At 44.7% G+C, this 18,567-nt stretch overlaps 1 protein-coding gene across 7 annotated transcripts in view; it reads left to right on the top strand.

Moving 5' to 3' along the window:
• Positions 1–18,567, top strand: part of LOC143289148 (exostosin-like 3) — a 63,581-nt gene that overhangs the window by 24,735 nt on the left and 20,279 nt on the right. For 3 of the 7 annotated variants that reach the window (XM_076598042.1, XM_076598045.1, XM_076598044.1), the window contains exons 2-3: positions 4,467–5,929; positions 16,912–16,989. In XM_076598042.1, coding sequence (XP_076454157.1) covers positions 4,468–5,929; positions 16,912–16,989 — 1,540 coding nt within the window. In that variant the 5' untranslated portion in view covers position 4,467. Of the gene's footprint in view, positions 1–3,748; positions 3,906–4,463; positions 5,930–16,911; positions 16,990–18,567 lie in introns of all 7 variants that reach the window. The other 4 variants (XM_076598041.1, XM_076598039.1, XM_076598040.1 and 1 more) reach the window with 2 other exon arrangements.

Genomic DNA, 18,567 nt, shown 5'->3' with positions numbered 1-18,567 from the left:
TACTCAGTCTATCGAGTTCACCCTGAAAATGTTTCTGTACATAATTGATGTAATGTAGGCTTGTCCTTTTCCTCAAGGATGTCTGAATCCATATAGCAATATCATTAGCATATTGAGCCAGCTTGGTAGATGATGAAAAACATGTATGTAAATCATAAAGCATAATGTTGAACAACAACGGAGAAATAATGGAACCCTGCGGGATTCCCATGTTTATAGGCCTAGAGGTTGATAAAGTTACTCCCACTTTTGCCACTATATATCTCCCACTTAAAAAGGATTTAACATAGTCATAAACATGACCCGACAGACCAATTGGTTTCAGCTTAAATAACAGTCTGCTATGCCATACTCGGTCATAAGCTTTAGTAAGATCGAAGAAGGACGCAAGAATACTTTTTCGCTTAGAAAACTGTTTTTTAATTTGGGTAGTGAGACGGGTCAGATGATTCATTGTTGATCTTCCTTTCCGGAATCCAGTTTCAGCTGACGGAATTATGTTATTTTTGTCACAGTAATACACCATTCTGATATTTACAATTTTCTCCATGACTTTCCCAACGTGGGAGGTAACCGAAATAGGTCTATAACTCGAAGCTTCTGTTCGAGGTTTACTCTGTTTTAATACAGGAGTTACAATGGAAGTTTTCCATACCTCAGGGATTTGTCCACATTCCCAGCACTTTTGAAATAATGTATGTAATATAATTATCCAGTTTTCTGCTGGTGCATAAGTTACGCCTCTTGGTTAAAGAGTTTGGCGATGTACTAACTGATCTGCCAGCGTGCACACAGCTGGAGACCTGCAAGATAAAGCTGTCTTCAGATGTGCCCATCAGATCAAAGCCATATCCTCTGCCTTATGCTCAGCGTGACATGGTCCGGGATGAAATAAAGATGATGCTGAATATGGGAGCTATTGAGCCATCCGTGTCACCCTACTCTTCCCCAATTGTATTGGTGAAGAAAAAAGACGGCAAGATCCGTTTCTGTGTCGATTACAGACGTCTCAACAAGATCGTAGAATTCGATGCAGAACCCATGCCAGAAATCGAGTACTTGTTCTCCAAGCTGGGTCAGAAACGAATCTTCAATAAAATCGACTTGTCGAAGGTTTACTGGCAGATGCCCGTGGAGGAAGAAGACCGCCCAAAGACGGCATTCTCCACTCCAGAGGGTCATTTTCAGTGGCGAGTCATGCCTTTTGGTCTCTGCACGTCAGGCGCGGTTTTCTCACGAATGATGAGGGAGCTGTTGCAGCCGCTGGAGTCTGATGATATCGATAATTTCATCGACGATATCCTCATCGCCACTGTCACAGATGAGGAACACGTCACTGTGATTCGGGCAGTGCTGGAGCGTCTACGGGAGTGTTCCCTGACTGCTCGCCCGACTAAGTGTGAGTTGGGGAGCTCTGAAATTTCCTATTTGGGTCACCGCATAGGGGGAGGCAGGATATGGCCCGAGGAGGATAAGATGGCAAAGATCAGAGAGGCGCCGTGCCCCACCACAAAGAAAGAGGTGCGAAGTTTCTTGGGGTTGGTGGGTTACTACCGCCGTTTCATCCCTCATTTCTCTGAAATCGCATTACCTTTGACTGACCTGACAAAGGGCGATCGTCCAAGGAAGGTGGAGTGGAATGAGGCTTGTGAGCAAGCATTCACTAATCTGAAAGACCGTTTCTGTGCGCCACCCGTCTGCAGATTACCCGTTCCAGGGGAACCTTTTATGCTCCGTACCGATGCATCAGGAACAGGCTTAGGAGCAGTCCTGTTCCAACAGAGTGATGGGGAGCTGCATCCTGTGGCGTGCGCCAGTCGGAAGCTGACGGCTGCAGAGAAAAACTACCCCACGATAGAGAAGGAGTGTCTGGCACTGGTGTGCGGAGTTTCAAAGTTTGAGTTCTACCTGTATGGGACAGATTTTGTTGTACAAATAGACCACTCCCCTTTACAGTATATGGAAAGGACAAAGTCAGCGAGCGGGCGTATTACCCGATGGGCACTTCAGCTGCAGCCGTTCAGGTTTGTCGTCCAGGCCATTCCTGGAAGGGACAGTGTGGCTGCTGATTATCTCAGTCGCCTTGGCTGCAAGTCAGAGCAATGCTGAATGTGGCCCCAACATGTATATAGGTAGCTGCTGTACATTATTAGTCCCTGACTTATTTTGTTTTGATTTAAACCAGGGGTTTAATCTTGGGAGGGGGGTATTGTCATAGACGACATAATGGTTCCGCTGTTGTTTTTTTGTTGTTGTTGTTGTTTTTTCTTTTCTTTCTCGTTTATGGAGGGCCGGTGGGTCGCTGGATTATTTTTAGAGGCGGGTGTGTTTCTTATGCGCGTGCACGATGTTTTCCATCGTGCGTGTTCCCCTTGCGTTCGAGCGTAGAGAGAGGTCGTGCTGTTGTGTCATGTTTTCTATGTTTTGTAAGTGTTTCGTGCAACTGAACGGGGAAAAAAATATATTGGAAGCTGAGTGAACAGAGTGAGCGGAGTTCTAGTGCTTCAAATGCTCCTCGCCTGTTTGTCCTTATCTTCACTCGAAGGGAGTCAGTCCTTGGAGAAGGACGGTGGTAGAACCAGCGCTTAGCGGCTGATGTTCGTTTTTGTTTCCTCTGTAAACGACTTTATGTCCGCCAGTGGAACTGTTCTTCATCTGTGTTTCGATGTTAGTACCCGTTGTTCGTTTACGGAACACTGTGCGGTTGCCAGTGGGTGACTTTTGTCTTGTCCCGTCAGTGTTTCTCCAGTTGCCTGGCGCGCGTCTTGAGGTGCTGTGCCTCCGTTCTAATCGTGGGGCAACGTCACGTCGCTCTAGACCACCCGCCTCTCGGAGCCGGCGACGGATCCGCTGAGGGCTCCGCTGACGTTTCCATACTGGGGGCCTGTCTTCCGTCCGCCAGTGTCAGCAATACTCCTATATTCATGTGTTTAATTTTTTTTTATCGTGGAAAACAAGACCATCCTGTACTTATAGTGATGGTGGTTTGACATCTCATTTACCGGTGCCCTTGTGGTAAAAATGTGACAAGACTAAAGCTGTGGTTCTGCTGCCGGTTTTTTTATTTTTATTTTTTTAAATATATATAATTATTGGGTGGTTGTTGTTGTTGTTGTTTGTTTGTTTGATATATATATATATATATATATATTTTTTTTTTGGTATGTTCTTGATAATTTTTTTAATTTGTTTTATTTACATACATCTATAGACATATGCACACAATCATTAAATGCATTACATAATTTCGTTTCTGTGTGGGCTTGTTGTGTTGTGGCGTCTGTAGTGGGGTATCCTGGGGAGGGTGCACGTCCGCTTTAGCACGCGTGACATCCTACTCTAAGTGGGTTCTCCGGCAGGCTACTATCACTTCACTTTTCGCCCTTCCGAGCTAGCCGGTCCCTTGCTGATCTAAGACAGCAGGGTCCCAAAAATAAATTAAAAAACCCCAAAAGTATTGGGGTAAGAGAGGGGGTGGGGAGGAGGGGTTAGGGACCTATTATCTAATTAACTACTAACTACTGACTGGGGGGGCACCCTAGACTTAAAGGTGTCCAATGTGTCTGCTGCCATAGCTGTTTCAGGCAGGTTGTTCCAGTCGCTTGGAGGATCTTGCTGGTGAATCGAATTTTGCTGACAAAGCTGTCAGCACTCGTCCCTGGTCATTCTCGATCTTTTCAAGGTTGTTAATTTTTTCACAAAGTGACAGTATGACTGCTTTAAGTTCGTCTGCACTGTCGGTTTTCAGATGGCATTGTGCATCGTTACCAGGGTTGCTACTGGCAACAAGGCTCTGAGTCGTGGAGGACTTTTCCTTACAATTCTCACCGCTCGATTCTCCCTTTCCACTCTCTGGAGAGCCCGCACTGGGCGTCGAAACGTTAGGGCAGCATGATGTTGACCGCGTACGTCTTGTTTAGGTCGTTCTTTTTTCATCAAACTTGTAATTGCACACAGCGCTCAAGTTCAGATGCTGCTTACAAGCGCCATGTTGATGTGTGTCTCATGTGTGTGTGTGTGTGTCTCATGTCTGTGTGTGTGTGTGTGTGTGTGTGTGTTAATGTGTCGGGGCTCGTGTAGTTTTATGTTTAGTGTTGGGCCTGTGTACATTTGTGTACACATAAACACACACACACACAGACACACACACACTCGCTTGCTTGCTTGCTTGCGAGCAAATGTACAAAAGGATATCTTTGTGTCAATGTCCATTGCTCATCATACAGCGATTGCACACCCACACACGTGGAGCATTCTGTGTGCGAGTGCTGTAATTTTGAATCTCAGCATGGCGTTTTGAATGTGTTGTTGGCGGTGTTTAACTGATTGTTTTATATCCTATAATATTGCGTAATGCCTTGCGGTGTGGTGTGTGGATTCCAGATTTGTCAGTGAGTGTATTATGATAGGATGATACAAGAGATTCTTTCATGAACACGTCTCTCTTTTTTTCTTTTTCACAGCAGCATGGCGAACTTGGTGAGCCTGTTCCGTGGACACGGCCCGATGAAGTGGCAGAAGTTTCTGTTCCTTGTCCTGCTCGTATTCGTGTTTATAGTGGTGTATGTTTCTTACCCCGTTGCTCTGAGTGGCTCCCTCGCTAACCTCCAGAATTATGTCCGAAAGAAGTCAGAGTTTTTGATAACGCGAAATAGACAGCACGGGTTTCGCCGTCTCTGGAATGAGAATCAGAGGTCGGAGTCCTGTCTCATGGACACCTGCTTTGAGTTTTCTCGTTGTCCACTTCGTTCGGGCTTCCCAGTATACTTTTACACACCCGAAGAGTTGTCCTCCGTTTCCAAAGAGTTTGTGACGTCCCCTGCGAATGACAGTCAGGGTGGCAGGCTGTACGCAACTCGTGATCCTGAACGCGCATGTGTGTTCGTTGTGGTGGTGGGGACAGGGAAGACAACCCAGACCTCAGCAGATAACATCAACGCTTTTCTTCAGTCCCTGCCGCACTGGAACGACGGGAGAAATCACCTGCTGATAAATTTCGGCCAGACCTTTGACACTGACATCAACACAGGTCAAGCCGTGATTGCTCAGCCAGCTTTCCGGACTGATTTCCGGCAGAATTACGACATCGTCATCCCGCCCAGTCCAGGAACAAGAACTGGGGATGTTTGGTCACAATTACTTCCCATATGTCCTGCACATCGAAAGTACCTTGTTTCCTTTTGGGGAGAGTACATCCCCGTGCAGGCCGAGAGTACAGAGGTTCAGAAGGTGGAAAGTACGATTTCCTCAGCTTTCAAGGATCTAGAGGGAACCAACGTGGTTGTGTCGTGCGGCCAGACCCCAGCAGCCGGACTGCCGTCAGAGTGGGGGCTGTGTGGAGGGGAAAGTGACAGACTCCGTCTCCTCGCCCAGTCCTCATTCACTTTGCTCCTCTCGCCTCTCGACCATTCGCTGACGTCCACCGTCGCTTTCCAAACCAGGCTGCGTGAAGCGTTGAAACAAGGCGCGGTGCCAGTCATCCTGGGACACATGCAAAAGAACTTACCATTTGCCGAACTACTGCGTTGGGAGGACGCTTTAGTCACTCTGCCACTAAACAGAGTGGACGATGTTGTGCATATTCTGAGGTCCTTTCGGGTTAATGACATCCTTGAATTTCGCCGACGTGGGCGACATTTGTGGGAAACGTATTTCAGCACTTCAGAGCGGATTGTGGACACGGTGCTCGCTGCGTTGAGGTTCCGTCTGCGCATTCCAGCAGCACCCGTCAGAGATGAGCCAGCATCTAAATTGGTGGGCCTCCACCCGAACACCACCAGTGCAGCAGTGAGGTTCTCGTCGCCGAAATTCCAGAGGAACTTCACGTACAGTTTAGAGTTGAGAGCTTTCAACACTCCCGGGAGCCTGCTGACCCTGTTGCCCTCCACGCCTTTTGACCAGCTGCTGCCTACAGACCCTGTGTGTAGAGGTAATGTGTGACTCGTGGCTTCTTGTTGCTTCTGTGTCTGTCTGCAATGTATTGATGGTTTTCATGTTCCATCGATCTATGTATGTATCTGTCTTTCTACTTATCTCTAATTCGTTTATTTGAATAATGTATACAATTTCATGGTCTTCCAGTCGTCAAACGTTTATTGTTGCCAAATGTGCGTCCTTGCAAGGCTTTCCCAAGCCTGGTTGCTAGCAGTCAATCTGTTTATTTATCTACCTATCTGTCCTTCCATTCATCTCTGTGTGTGTGTGTGTGTGTGTGTGTGTGTGTGTGTATGGGTTGCGAAAACTTGTACGCGCATCACATCCGGCAACCGGACGCTTCCGCCATCTTGGGTCTATAGAAACAGGCTCTGGCTGTGTGTTGTGTTCGAACGCTGTGTTGCTGATCGTTTTGTATAATGGCGGAGAAGACAAATTTTCGTCAAAACAACATTCGATATGTCGAAACATTACCGAAAGAAGCAAGGGAACGGTACAATGCCAAAATTTCGGTGATTGGCGACATAGATCCCTACGAAATATCGACTGGAGAGAGAGAGGGATTTTAGTCAGTCAAACCTCAGTCCCAGCGTCTGAGTATGGGGACCTATACATTGTTTTGTTCTTGGCAAATCGGCTTACACACAGCAGGACTTCAAGCCACCACTTAATTGGAGTCTACCGACAGTTTTTGGCCGGCTGGATAAGCAACGTTGCAAAGTACGTGTTGTCACTGCGAAGGTAAGTTTGCCACTTGTACTTTTAGATCAGTCAGCTAGCATTGAATCACAATCATTCTAGATGTCTTGCTTTCGGGAGAAGTGCATGCTAATGATAGTTTTTGAAAAGGGATGTAAATATGTGTGAAGGGAAAGAGTGTCAATTGCATGATTTACTAGTACGATATATATATATATATATATATATATATATATATAAACCCCAAAAAGGATGGTTGATGTTGGTTGGAAGAAATTCTCTCTCTCTCTCTCTCTCTCTCTCTCTGTGTGTGTGTGAATGAGAGAGAACTGCAGATTTAAACTAGTTTTTAGTCCACACTCTTTAAATATTCCTGGATGTTGTGAAGCTACAGATCAGAGCATGATCTACGGAAACAAAGTTATAAAAGTGCGTCATGTTATATATGTCATCAGCTATATATATTTTTCCAAAACCAAGTCGTTACATTTACCTTTAATTATCTCCTAAGAGAAATTCACATGTGGTTGTGTTTATACTTATAATGCAAACATGAATTATATTTAATAATAAAAAATATGTAAGTGCTTAAGTAATCAAGAGATCACATAAAACTATAAACTTACAGTACAATTCACACTGACATATGTATGAACACTTAGTCTGATGGAGTCTTCCGTCGGTCTGACGGATGAGTAGGCAGGCAGGCTTATCTGTCGGTGTGTGTCCTCATATGGGAGACGAGGCCAATTCTAGATGCGCAGCACTATCCACAGGTGTTGCAAGGGAAAACGTCTCCAGAAGTTGCGCCCTGCTTCCTTCGCTCACGCTTCTCCTTAATGGCCAGCGTTATCTTGTTTTCAAAAGTCTTCATGCCACTAGAGCACAGCATCCTCCAGCGACAGCGGTAAAGGGCATAAGTTTCGCAGGAAGCGATTTCTATGTCACAGGCTTTGAGGTTTGTCTTCAAGGTGTCCTTGAAGCACTTGCAGGGTCTTCCAAGTTCACGGTGGCCTTCCTTCAGCTGGCCATACAATAGCATCTCCTGGATCCTGCTGTCTGTCATACGGACAACGTATCCTGTCCAGCGTAGCTGGCACTGAATCAGCAGGCTTTCGATGCTGGGAAGGCCGCTCCTCTCTAGGACCTGGAGGTTGGAGACCCTGTCTTGCCACTTTATGCCGAGGATCTTTCGTAGTCATCTCTGGTGAAACTGCTCAAGTTCTTGAATGTGACGGCGATACGTCGTCCATGTTTCACAGCAGTACAACAAGGTGGTCAGCACAACAGCTCTGTAGGTTTTTATTTTGGTGCTGAGCCTGATGCCTTTGTTGTTCCACAGCCTGTTGTTGAGTCTGCCAAAGGCGGAGCTGGCCTTGGCGATGCGCAGCGTCACTTCTGTATCAAGGGCTCCGTTGCTGCATAGGGTGCTGCCCAGGTAGCAAAACCTGTCGACTGACTTGATCTCTGTGTCATCGATCTTGATTGCAGGTGGGGGGGAGGCACTGGCGTTCTGTGAGCTAGCTGGTTGGTACATGGACTCGGTCTTGCTGAGGCTGATGGTGAGTCCAAAACGCCTGCAAGAGGTTGAGAACCTGTCCATAATGAACTGCATGTCCTCATGGGTGCGTGCAACAAACGCGCAGCCATCAGCGAAGAGGGACTCACTCAACAGTGCCTCGAACACCCTGGACCTGGCTTGGAGTCGCCGCAAGTTGAAAAGTTTGCCATCTGTGCAAAACTGAATGTAGATGCCCCGGTCACAGTCTTGGAAGGCATCAATCAGCATGGCAGAGAAGAGAATGGAGAACAGTGTGGGTGCCAGGACGCAGCCCTGCTTCACTCCATTTACCACAGGGAACGGATCCGACATGTCAGTATTTTCCTGTACTCTCGCCTACATGCCATCGGGGAATGACGCAGTCAGCTGTATTAGGCCCTCTGGGCAGTCGAACTTTAGGAGGATCTTCCACAGACCACGGCGGTTCACCGTGTCGAAGGCTTTAGTCAGGTCTAAAAGACCATGTGGAGCTCCTTGTTCTGCTCACGGCACTTCTCTTGCGTACGGCAAACACCATGTCATATGTTCCCTTGCATGAGCGGAAGCCGCACTGTGCTTCAGGGATGACTATGTTGGAGACATGGTCAACCAGTCTGTTCAGTATGATGCGGGTGAAGATCTTGCCGGCGATGCAGAGGAGAGAGATTCCACTGTGGTTATCGCAGGATGTTTTGTCTCCCTTCCGTTTGTAAATGTGGACAATTGAAGCATCCTTGAAATCCTGGGGGACCTCCCCTCTCTCCCAGATAGACTGGAACAGGGCGGTCAGCTTGTCTGTCAGCACCTCGCCTCCATACTTGTAGATGTCGGACTGGATTCCATCCACTCCTGGTGCTTTTCCTGACGTTGTCAGCTTCAGGGCCTTCCGGGTCTCGGCCTTGGTGGGAGGGGCAGCTAGCGAGTCATTGACTGGTAGCTGTGGGAGGGCTGCAATTACCTCGTCAGATACGGACGAGTCCCTGTTGAGGAGGGTGTTGAAGTGCTCTGCCCAGCGGGCAAGGATGTCTTTCTTGTCTGTCATGAGGGTGGTCTGGTCCAAGGCTCGGACAGGGGTTGATCCTGTGACTCTCGGCCCATACACAGCTCGGAGACCATCATGGAAGGTCTTCATGTCGTGAGCATCAGCAGCGGACTGAAGCTCTTCGGACTTTCTCTCCCACCCGGTGATCTTTATCTCACGCAGCCTCTTCTGTATGAGTTGCTTGGTTTGCAAGAACTGGTTCTCCTTCCTCTGGCAGTCTTTATCGGAAATGTGATCCTGATGCCGTATATGCAGTGTGTTCAGGAGCTTGGAGATTCCAGAGTCGTTCTCGTCAAACCAGACTTTGTGGCTCCTCTGTACAAAGCCGAATGTCAGCTGCTGCTGTGTACACAGCAGCTCTAAAGGTGCTCCATACCTCTTCTACATCAGTAGATGCAGGAATGTCTTGGAGAGCTGCTTGGATTTGCTGCTGCAGCACGTCCTTGGTGATAGGGAGGCGGTGGATGTTCAGCTTCCTAGGGGGTTTCTGCCTGGCTGGTTGGAGCTTGCGTGCAAGTATGATGTTCATCTTGCTGCGTAATAGGCGATGGTCCGACCAACAGACTGCTGCTCTCATGCAGCGTGTAATGGAAACATCACCTCTGTCCCTCTGTCGGACAATCACATAGTCCAGCATGTGCCATTGCATGGAACGGGGGTGCATCCATGTGTTCTTGTACTTGTCCGCTTGTTGGAAGAGGGTGTTGGTGATGGTCAGTCCATGCTGCGCACAGAGCGAGAGCAAAAGTAGTCCGTTTGAGTTGCACTTGCCAGTGCCGTGCTGTCCTAGGACTTTTGGCCATGACGAGAAGTCCACGCCGACGCGGGCATTGAAATCCCCAAGGATGGTAAGCCTGTCTTTTCTGTCGACTGCTGAAATGGTGCAGCTGAGCTCCTCGTAGAAAGCTTCTTTGAAAAAGCGATCCTTGGACAACTTCAGACGCAGGGTCATCAGCCTATCGTTTATCCTACGTAGAAAGCTGTCAAGCTGTCATGCAAGTTTGGTTCGTATGGCAAAGCCCACGCCTGAGGTTTTTGGGGTGCCATCTGGCTTCCCAATGCAGTAGGTGTAGCCCTCTCCAACTTTCTCCAGCTGGGTTTCACTGGCAAACCTGGATTCGCTCAGGGCTGCTATGTCCACCTGGTAGCGATCAAGCATTCTAGCAATGAGCGTTATGCGTCTTTCTGGTCTGTTGTCTCTGTCGAGTAGGGTGCGAACATTCCAGGCACCCAGCGTCAGTGCATGACTCCTGGTTCTTTTCTTCTGTTGTTTTCGACCGCTAGTGTTGGATGTCCAAGTAGATGCGGTTTGCTACTAGGTACTAGGCGAGGCAGGCTTTGTTTAGGGATCCTTTTATCTCCCCTTCCCCATGTGGGGGAGAGCAGTGCTGTCCCTAAAAAGGGCTGCTCTGACATTGTAGGAGGTTACGGGCGCCGCATCTGCCCCATTCTACGGCGGACGACCATCACCCCACAGCCGCCTGCGTGTAGAGTCATGACTAGGAACTGCTAGCAGCATCCTCTGCCTGTCCCCGTTACCACTTCTCCATCGCCGCAGGGCTTGGGAAAGCTGGGTGTTGAAGGCTAGCTCGTCGTTCCGACATTTGCCTGGTTGCCTGACCAGCACAGGTGTCTTTCTTTTTTTTTTTAGTGAGGAGGAGTTGTGCAGTCCCTTCCCCACTCTCTCGCCTTCCAACGCTCACAGTCCCACAGGTGCAGATACTGCCACGTGTAGGACGGCCTCGGCAGGTGCAGATTTTTTCTTCGGAGCTCCGTCTCCTAGGACTTCCAGCCAAGGATAAGAGCTCCCCCTGCCCTTTGGTCATACTCTTCCGCTTTCACAGCCGTTGGGAAAGGTTTACTCCTCCGCCTGGCCCGTCGTAGGGAGACTTCACATGCGGTAGGTAGTACTGGGTTACATGGTACCAGTAGCAAGGGCTATGCCCCTGACCTGACTCACTTAGTCTATGAAGACTGAATGTATCAAGAAAACTGAACAATATGAATTTAATCTTAAGACACATATACTTGTTTGGATATTTAAAGAAATCATATGAAAATAAACTGACATAAAAAAAAACCTGGCATACAGAATATGCAACAAAAAACACTCTAAATGAGCCATAGCAAACCAGACCTCATAAAACATCACCTTTCAACCATTCAAGTTCAACACACACACACACACACGCATACACACACACACACACACACACACACACACACACCCTGGTCATACGTAGGCATCCACGCACAAACTCTGCATAGCATATATATACACTTGCGCAACATACTAAACAAATATGATGTACATAAGTATGCATTTTACCTACCCCCACAAAAAAACCCTAAAAAAAAATTAAAAAAAATCATATGTTGATGTTTCAGGTTCTCCACTCCCAGCCGCTGAATGAAAAGGTTCTTTCCAGGCCCAGGGTCATCATGAGAAAGGACAGTGCAGTGAAGTCAGCACACTGTACATGCATGGCTGGCATTGGTGAAACATGTACACATGTAGCAGCTGTTATGTTGTGGATTGACTATATTGTGCACAGCCTGGAAAACAAAACAGTTGCCTATGGGAAAAGCTCACTGGAAGGTGTCACTGTATTCACCTCACCTCACCTCAGGCCCATAACTACAAAGTAGTCGTTGGGGGAAGCCTGAGGACCGCAGACGCAACCTCCCTTCTCCATATGTCTCTGTATTCCTGAACACCTAAATAAATAAATAAAAAAGACCTTTCCATCATCTTTCTCAAAACTTTTTTTGTTTGTTGTATATTTGGAATATTCTATGTTATTTTTCAGTCTGACATTTTCCATCAAAAGCCTATTCATTTCATCTTGCATACATCCAATGATACCAGAAGTGAGATCTGTGTGTGTGTCAACAAAAGTACAGGTGAGATCTGTCAGTGTGTGTGTGTGTGTGTGTGTGTGTGTGTGTGTGTGTGTGTGTGTCCTTTGTGGAGAAAAAATGATGTGATTGTTATATGCTGTATCAGCACTGACATCTAACTGTTCTTCATCATGTGAAGACAAGTCAGTGGACTCTGTAGACTTGTTCAACTCGGACAGTTTTTTGCTTCTGCCGGGCTTTCAGTCTTGTACCTTTGTCAGAAGGTTTTTCCCCATTCGCGTGGCTGAGATTCTGTGCAGGAACCCAGTCTGGGTCACCAGTGAACATTTCATAGGCAGGTTCACCTGTGGGCACACCAAGTACACATTTTGTAAATTAGAAAAAAAACACAAAACACAATACAACACATCTTTATTCATCCATTTGGAAATAAATTGTACATACACAAGCTTGTCAGTCACCCTACACACTAACTCAACCCGCAGCCAAGTCTACCACACACACATGACAAAGGCTGGACCAAAGATATAAAAAAGCAACATATATAAAGCTTAATACATGCAACTACAAGCAAGTAATACAACACAGCAGGTACAGTTCACACACACACACACACACACACACACACGCTGTAAAATAACATGAATATTAAGAAACACAATTTCAGAGTAAGAGATGCTTACAACTATAAAATCATTATTGATTGTTAAATGAGGTTTAGTTGGGGTTTTTTTAAGTAATAAATTGCTATATGTAGTATCAGTATCACTGGTAGCTATATGTAGTAACAGAGACTTAGACTTGGAGAGATGTTCTAATGTAACATGTACATTAAGATAAAATATCCCGGAATAAGAAATTCTGCCACAAATTATTCATTATAAATAGTAAATCTTGTATATAATACATTCTGACCACTGCAGACACAAAGGTTATAAGTACTTAAAAAACAAAACTGAATTTAGTACAAAAGGCACAACTATAAATTGAAAGATGACTACTGCGTGCAGTTTTATTTATTTTTCCTATCGAAGTGGATTTTTCTACAGAATTTTGCCAGGAACAACCCTTTTGTTGCCGTGGGTTCTTTTACGTGCGCTAAGTGCATGCTGCACACGGGACCTCGGTTTATCGTCTCATCGGAATGACTAGCATCCAAACCACCGCTGAAGGTCTTGTGGAGAGGGAGAAAATGTCGGCGGCTGAGCCGTGATTCGAACCAGCGCGCTCAGATTCTCTCGCTTCCTGGGCGGACGCGTTACCTCTAGACCATCACTCCACTAAATTTATAAATATTTTTTATCAGTATCTTACAGATCTCTCTCTCTCCCACACACACACACACACACACACACACACACACACACAAAGTGCCATACACAAACAGTAATTATACAATTTTGAATCGATGGCAATGTAGTGTTTTGAAATATACACCGTATCACATCAACCAGTATTTTATTTAAACCTGTGAGAATGTGAACTATTCTTCCATTAGGCTGCTTTGTCTTTCTCATTGTTGAACTTGGGACTGAGTCAGTAGATGATTCGATCATGCTTATAAAATCATCGAACACCCAACAGAGCTTGCAACTGATAACACATTGCATTGTGTAACAGACAGTACTGCACATACCTTTGATGGTGTGGCTTTGACAGTGTCGAAAGTCTCTTCATCAGCACAATCTATTCTCGCGGACGTGTTTCCACAATTTGGCGGACATTCGATCTCTCCCTGGATTGTCTTAAACTGTGGGTATTCTAAAATAAATGCGAGTCTGACCTATTCTGGCATCCTCGTCTCTCTCTATGTATGCATCCGACTATACCGCGGCACGAAGTCGTGGTCTTGACTCCATGTAAACACAGTCTCCCCTTCGTTTGTTAGCCCCACAAGATGGCGGACGGCACGTGCAACCCATACACCCCCTTTATTCATTTATTTATTTATTTATCTATTTTAAATATTTATTTATTTTCTTTATTTATTTATCATTGATTTTTATTTCCTTTTTTTCACTATTGTTATTATTTATCGTTTATTTTTTATGCACCCCCCAAACCCCCAACTTTTTTTCCCTTTTTTCCCCCAACTACTTTTGATTGAGTTATTCAGTAAGTTAGGTTTTAAGAAACTTATTTTTTGATAGTAGAAGAAAATAGACAATTGCAATTCTTTAGGCTCCGGGCGAAACCTTGCATTGTGAAATTGCATCACAACATGTACGTCAAGGCTTGTTTGCGTCATAATAGCTGCGTAAGAGTGACCCTGGTAACATATAAATATGTGCGTGTGTGTGTGTGTGTGTGTGTGTTTATTATTCGGCCTCATGGCCTCCAAGTCGTCAAACCTTTCTTGTGGCCCAGTGGTGCGTCCTTGCAAGGCCTTTTTAAGACAGTCACACCCGACTGAAAAACAACAATCGCAACAAGGTTTGAGGGAGGGAAGGAAGTGGGAGGGAGATGAATGATCGCTAAAGAGGAGAATGGGAACAAGACCTCGTCACCTCGCTTATGGCGAGAGGAAAAGGGAAGAGAGGAAAGCCTGATATAAAGTGAGGGAAGGACAGGAGAGGGGGAAGAGGAAGGCACACACGCACGCACGCACACACACACACACACACACACACACAGACTTAGTATATATTCCCCATCTCCCACAATGCTGACTGCTGATTTGCCAGCCCTTTAGAGATGCGAAGTCCGTCTTCTTTCCATTTTTGTTCCTTGCAGTATATATGCCTTCATCAGTCACGGGATCTCTGGAAATTGTCAACGGCGAAATTGGCGTGGAACAGTATAGGATAGGCCCGCCCATTCTATACGTATAAAGTGCACGTCAGACAAATAATTTGACAACGTCTCGTGTACAGTTTTCTCATACCATTTAGATGTGTCATCTGTCTCTGGGATGTTGTAGAATACGCGTCAATTTTTGGTTTACTGTGTTCGAGCAAACTGTTCAATCCTATTGCTTTAATCATGTATATGATCGATGTACTTCTTCTTCTTACATTTCTATCCTATTTCATCATGTGTATGAGTGATCTTCCAGTCCGTGGGATGTAGCTCTCGCGTTCACACGTAGGAGTATGTTTATGGATGGGGTTTTAGGTGTATGGTCGTTTTTACCCCATCATTCAGGCAACCATACTTTTTTTTTCTTTGGGGTGGGCCGTGCATGCTGGATATTTTCGTTTTTGACTCACTTGTGTAAACAAAGTGAGTCTGTGTTATGACTCGGAGTTCAGCTCTCTCTTTGTGTGTGTTTGTGTGTGTGTGTGTGTGTGTGTGTGTGTGTGTGTGTGTGTGTTTGTCCATCATTATCTCATTCGGATGAGACGATAAACCGAGGTCCCGTGTGCAGCATGCACTTAGCGCACGTAAAAGAACCTACGGCAACAAAAGGGTTGTTCCTGGCAAAATTCTGTAGAAAAATCCACTTCCATAGGAAAAACAAATAAAACTGCACGCAGGAAAAAATACAAAAAAAAAGAAAGAAAAAAAGGGTGGCGCTGTAGTGTAGCGACGCGCTCTCCCTGGGGAGAGCAGCCCAAATTTCACACAGAGAAATCTGTTGTGATAAAAAGAACTACAAATACAAATACAAAAATATCTTAAAACATTGCCATTTTCTCTGGAAATACTTTGTCTGCCAATTCCAAAATTTGCTTAAAAATAGTAGGAAAAAAATCTTCACAGTCATACTAATGATAAGTCGTAAGTCTCCCGAATTAAGCGGTGTTTCCGGATCATTAACAATTTATTTCGTGGAAGCTGTTCGATCTCGGACATCTTATTACCGCATCCCGGTTGCAGGAACGTAGGCTATGCTTGGTAAGAAGGCGGCATGACCTCGTTTTTTCTTGTTCGCAATTGAAAGGAAAGAAATACAAATTCTAGACAGAACACATACAGTGACGCTAAATACACTGTCAACGTGTTTACCGCATGCGAATATTCTAATGCGGACTCTAAATTAACTAGAATGAACATAAAAGAAACAATTGAATCGACCATTTTACTGAGTTTCAGTCAGCCATGTCCAGGCTGGTCTGTGTAAACCTTGTTTTTTTCTCGTTCGCAATCAGGACAGAAATACAACTTCTGGACAGAACACATGTGACACAGACTACATCATTGACGTCTATACTGCATGTCACCTGTACCACGGAGTGTAAAGAATTCTTAAATGCCCGAGATATACCAAAATAACATGATTTGAACAGTGTTATCACTTCGAATACCGCAGTCGATTTATCAAGCGTAAAAAGGCATGAATTTTTGATCGTCATTGACAGATCCGCAATAGTGCAGTGACTAAAACTATTTCTTCCCATCTGAACATGCTGGGTTCGAATCTGCTCTCAGGTGTTTTTTTTATTTTTATTTTTCATTTTTAACCCGAAGCTTTATGATAACAAATACAGACCACATTATAACGATTAAAAAGTTTTTATTTATTTGTTGTTATTTTTTTCAAAGTGCATCACAAGTCAGTCTTGAAGGCCTTGCCTCTCTGGTTTCTCATACGTCACCGGACACTGATATGGGTTACGGGATCTTAAACGTGCGTAGTTGATGTCTTGCACAAACATACATACATACATACTTGATTATAAAGCATGCATTAGCAGGTCCTCACATATCTTGACCTGTGCCAAAGATGACGTTCCTGGATTTACCTTTCCAAATAATTTTCACATAAAATCATGATGTAACTTAACGTTTCTGGTTACTACTTCTATAAGATATGATGTTCTATTACTGCAAGAGAATGTTTCAGAAATGTTTAATTATTATCTTCTTTTTTTTGTTGTTGTTATTCATGCAGGTCAGAAAGTGGGGTCAGAAAAAGCAACAGTCTTCAACAAGGATTTGGGAATGAATATGTATGAGGAACAGTTCACAGGTATGTGTATGTACATGTAAGTGTGTGTGTGTGTGTGTGTGTGTGTGTGTGTGTGTGTGTGTGTGTGTGTGTGTGTGTTTTGTGCTCATGCATGTCCAGTGTCATGTGGTAACGTCAGTGACAGTCCATGACTCATGTCATATTGCTGAAGTCCACGATGCAAGAGAAGAGGAGGTGAGAGAATAAGTGGGGTGGAGGGAGGGCGGGGAGGAGGGAGGAGTGGGGGTGGGGGTGGTGCCAGTCACCCATGCACACCGCCGTGCCATGCCCCTCCCTACGCCCCAGACCGTGAGAGATCGGGCGCTAGGAACTAGGATTGAACTGAGTTGAACTGAATTTCTATTTCTAAGGATAATAGAATTCAATTGCTTTAAAAAGGAAAAAAAAGAAAAAAAAAGTATCCGGCCCTCGAAAGGGATAATGTCAACAACAACAAAAAAAAGAGGGGGGGGGGGGGAAAGAAGACCACAAGAAATGAGTAAATTATTAATACACGAAGTCGTTAAAAAAAAAAAAAAAAAGGGGGGGGGGGGGGGGGGGAGAAGACCGCAAGAAGTGAGCAAATTATTAATACTCGGTCATTAAAAAAAAAAAAAAAAGAAAGAAAAAAGACAAGGAGAAACAAAAACCATTATGTCAAAGCATCATAATTTCATTTCTGACATACATACCTTAGTACACGGTCTTTTTTTTTTAAGTCATGGAGAAACAAAAACCATTATGTCAAAGCATCATAAATTCATTTCTGACATACATACCTTAATACACATTTTTTTCTTTTTTTTAAATTCATGGAGAAACAAAAACCATTATGTCAAAGCATCATAAATTCATTTCTGACATACATACCTTAATACACAGTCTTTTTTTCTTTTTTTTTTAAGTCATGGAGAAAGAAAAACCATTATGTCAAAGCATCATAAATTCATTTCTGACATACATACCTTAATACACAAAGTCTTTTTTTTTAAGTCGTGGAGAAACAAAAACCATTATGTCAAAGCATCATAAATTCATTTCTGACATACATACCTTAATACAGTCTTCTTTTTTTAAAGTCATGGAGAAACAAAAACCATTATGTCAAAGCATCATAATTTCATTTCTGACCAAACATACTTGAATACGTGGTTGTTGTTTTTTTTTTCCTTCTTTTGTTTTGTCTTTTTTTGTTGTTGTTTTTCCTTTCACTAGAGTAGTGAACACATATGTAGAGAAAAAGGAGATACGAAAGAGACGATGAGCGAAATTTTCACTAGGTAGGCTCAGGTATGTGTCATCTCAGACATATACATACATGAGAAAAAGGAGTAAATGACCCTTGCTGATCAACCATGTTTTTAACTGGGTGATTGATCATTTCGTTTGATACTGTTTGTTTCACGTGTTTCACGTCAGATGGATGGAGATTTGATGGATGGTTCTTCAGAAAGATTAACAAAGAACAGTGTGTGTGTGTGTGTGTGTGTGTGTGTGTCTGCGCGTGCGCACGTCTGTGTGTGTGTGTGCATGTGTGCGTGTGTGTGCGTGCGTGCATGTGTGTGCGTGCGTGTGTGTGCGTGCGTGCGTGCGTGTGTG

This window comes from Babylonia areolata, chromosome 13, assembly GCF_041734735.1.
Source record: "Babylonia areolata isolate BAREFJ2019XMU chromosome 13, ASM4173473v1, whole genome shotgun sequence".
Lineage (NCBI taxonomy): Eukaryota > Metazoa > Mollusca > Gastropoda > Neogastropoda > Buccinidae > Babylonia > Babylonia areolata.
This window is presented reverse-complemented; position numbering and strand designations above follow the sequence as displayed.